This window comes from Papaver somniferum, unplaced genomic scaffold (assembly GCF_003573695.1).
Source record: "Papaver somniferum cultivar HN1 unplaced genomic scaffold, ASM357369v1 unplaced-scaffold_117, whole genome shotgun sequence".
NCBI lineage: Eukaryota > Viridiplantae > Streptophyta > Magnoliopsida > Ranunculales > Papaveraceae > Papaver > Papaver somniferum.
In genome coordinates, this window is record NW_020620714.1 from 434,968 (window position 1) to 438,971 (window position 4,004).

General features: G+C 35.8%; 1 protein-coding gene across 1 annotated transcript; it reads left to right on the plus strand.

Moving 5' to 3' along the window:
• Nucleotides 1-2,728: 2,728 nt before the first annotated feature.
• On the plus strand, nt 2,729-3,790 carry LOC113330071 (extensin-like). Its single transcript, XM_026576935.1, has one exon. The coding sequence runs from the start codon at nt 2,729-2,731 to the stop codon at nt 3,788-3,790; it is 1,062 nt and encodes a 353-aa protein (XP_026432720.1).
• Nucleotides 3,791-4,004: the final 214 nt, after the last annotated feature.

Here is a 4,004-nt window from a genome sequence, read left to right on the forward strand (position 1 = left end):
CTTTACTTATTTCTGATAAGGGTAGTTTGGTCATTTTCATAGTCTCCATGATATTTAGTGCACTTATTTCTAGTAAGGGTAATATAGTCATTTTCATAGTCTCCATTATATTTATTGCACTTATTTCTAGTAAGGGTAATATGGTCATTTTCATAGTAAGGGTAATATGGTCATTTTCAAAATGTGTAATATTTCCTTTACTTATTTCCAATAAGGGTAGTCTGGTTATTTTCACAGTCTCCATAATATTTATTGCACTTATTTCCAATAAGGGTAATATGGTCATTTTCACGGTCTGTAATATTTTGTTTACTTATTTCTTATAAGGGTTGTATGGTTATTTTCACGGTCTGTAATATTTATTTTACTTATTTCTGATAAGGATAGTCTGGTCATTTTCACAGTTTCCATAATATTTATTGCACTAATTTCCATTAAGGGTAATTTGGTCATTTTCACAGTCTGTAATATTTACTTCACTTATTTCTGATAAGGGTAATCTGGTAATTTTTACAATCTGCATAATATTATGTTGCACTTTTTTCCATTAAGGGTAATATGGTCATTTTAACAGTCTATAATATTTACTTCACTGATTTCCGATAAGGGTAGTCTGGTCATTTTCGCAATCTTCGGAATTTTTATTGCACTTATGCCGATAAGGGTAGTCTGGTAACTTTCACCATCTTCGGAAGAAGCAGATATGTCAAAGTCAATTTTCTATAAAGTCATGACTTGTTGACTTGGTCTTGATCCTGTTTTCTAATATTAAGAAAATTAAAAAGAAAAAGAAAAATATATTTTGATTTATGAAAAGGAAATATAATTGTTAGTTTGAACAAATGTGGGAAAATTAGTGACAAGTAAAATTCAAAGTGGTATAATTTTGGGTTGTTTTAGATGTGGTGAGATATTTGGGTGGAATCATCACTTTGACTTATAATTGTGATTGTCTGTAAAATTGTCAACAAATATTATTGTGATTAATAAAATAATTTAATATTCCTAATTATTATCACGAATACAAAATTTAATAACAGTTATAACTATTGCAGGACTTATCACAGGTGTATCTGTGACTGAAAAATAAACTGTGACAGATTGCACTGTTACAAAATCCTGATTTTGGTGCAGTGCAAGTCATATAGTTGGGCTCAAATGTTTGGTTCAAACCGAAAGGCCTTCAAACTCATTGGGGTGAGCGAGATAGTTTTTTTTTCTCCCGATGCATTGCACCTTACTTGTTCGAATCTAAGGTGTAACGTAACGTTTACCCTGATATTCTAATTTCTCTAAATTCTTCAGGCAGAGAGAGGCCTTTCTATATGGTGTAAAATAAAACTGTGGTGTATGATAGAAACAGTTAGGAACGCTTATATCCGTTTAGTTAAAATTTGATTCGGATCAATGTGTGTTAAAATTGATTAGGCCACCAAGGTGGACACGGTCATCTAGTTGGCGAAAAACTATTAACTTGTCAATTTTCCAACTTATATAAAATATTGCACTGCTAACTGAACGGTGAGGTAACAATATTCATAGCCATGGATAAAAATTTCAACATCGTACGTAAAATATAGTAATTTACTGATAAAATAAATTACCATATACAAAGTTCTTTTCAAATGTTCTTCAAGTAAAAATGAAAACTGATTTTTTCTTTTCTTTCCTTTAATTTGCATCTTTCGTCAAACACAAATAATTCCAAGTCTTACAACGCGTTTTCGTATTTCTTTTAAATTTTAGCACCCATTACCCGTTTGTCATTCAGTTTTATATATTATCTCTTGCTACCAGTGTTTTAATGGTCATTGTCTTTGCATGCTGCCATTTATTCGTTGCAACTTTTTCTTTAAACATAAAAACAAGATTTACAGCAAGAAAATGTACTAATAATAATATTCAAATTTGGAAATAATGGAAGAAAGTTCAACGATAGAACAATGCATAGCCTTTTGTCATTGTCGGGTTTCAACTTGGTAAAATGACTTCTGGTACTGCCTTTTGCCATATGGCTGGATTCTCTCTAGTTTTATTCCATCAAATCACTAGTACTCTCTTCTCAAAACTGTTGCATGTATGGAATCCACCTAATTTTAGAATAACTCTAAAAGCAAATAAGTATTTTTTTTTTTCAATTGCAAATCGGTTTTGTTTCTAAATTTTAGAATTCACTGGTACTCTCTTCACATGACTGTTGCATGTATGGAATACGGCAAACTATTACGCATCGGTTAATAAAAAAAATCAAAATGCAGGAAGATGTTGAAAATGAAGTTAAAAATTTGCATGGTCTAGAACTCTCGTCATCTACCACTTTGAATAGTTGCATACTTTGATCGATTCCAGCTATACTGGGATTCTTAGAGTTTAAGAGCGAGTCAAGTATTTGGACTGTTTTTGGGTTTGCACACAGTAAGCCGCCATGTCCCGTCACAAGAAATGGATCTTTGAAAACGAGGGAGCCAAAATTTCTTCACCTAACTAGAAATGAAAATTTCAAATTAAACCAAACATGCACCAAGTCAGAAAATCAATGTAGAACTTCACATCATAATTGATTGCAAAGACAAAAAAAATTAGTTTAAATGTCTTATCTTTTGCAATTTTCCACAACTTGGAGATTTTTAAATTTAAGAATATGACAACCATAAAAGGCCTATATAAAGGGATGAGAAGTGTACCATAAAATCACAACACAAAACCATTTAGTAAAGCAAAAAAAAAAATGGCTAACAGAGGAGTCTCAATGGCTTCTTTAATCACTGCACTTCTAGTAGTGTTCATTTCTCTAAGTTGGCCATTCTTTGCTGAGGCAGATGGTTACTACAGTTACAAGTCACCACCACCTCCAACTCCAGTGTACAAGTATGCATCACCTCCACCACCTGTTTACATATACAAGTCACCACCACCTCCAACACCGGTATACAAGTCTCCACCTCCACCTACCCCTGTTTACAAATATAAATCACCACCTCCTCCTACTCCTGTATACAAGTATAAATCCCCACCACCACCCACTCCAGTCTACAAATATAAGTCACCACCACCTCCCACACCTGTCTACAAGTACAAATCACCACCACCACCCACCCCTGTGTACAAATACAAATCCCCACCACCTCCTACTCCAGTCTACAAGTACAAGTCACCACCACCACCCACCCCGGTCTACAAGTATAAGTCACCACCACCACCAACCCCAGTCTACAAATACAAATCACCACCACCACCAACCCCAGTGTACAAGTACAAGTCACCACCACCACCAACCCCATCCCCACCTCCTCCTACCCCAGTTTACAAATACAAGTCACCACCACCACCCACCCCAGTGTATAAGTATAAATCTCCACCACCACCAACCCCAGTTTACAAGTATAAGTCGCCACCTCCTCCCACCCCAGTGTACAAGTACAAGTCACCACCACCACCAACCCCATCCCCTCCTCCTCCTACCCCAGTTTACAAATACAAGTCACCACCACCACCCACTCCCGTGTACAAGTACAAATCCCCACCTCCTCCCACTCCAATATACAAATACAAGTCACCACCACCACCACCCCACCTCCTCCAACTCCGGTTTACAAATACAAATCTCCACCACCACCCACCCCTGTCTACAAGTACAAGTCTCCTCCCCCTCCTACCCCAGTTTACAAGTACAAGTCACCACCACCAACTCCAGTTTACCTATACACCTCACCTCCTCCTCCTCATTACTAATGAGTTATTTATCCCAGGTTTTTCATTTTTGTTTGGTCCAAAATATTCCCGCCAATAAGTAATAAAGCAACTTCACTGAAGGCTAAATAATGGATTATGGACATTGTACTAGTTGTCTTTCGTTTCCTTTGTTAGTAGTTTTTGCATGTTATGGAACGTCGAGTGCCTTTCTTCTCAAGTGAATCAGTGTAATTTCCATATATACATTTTGAATAAATTTATTTTCTGTCAACTTTTGTTTAAAACTGTCTTCGTGTACAATGAAAGACTCA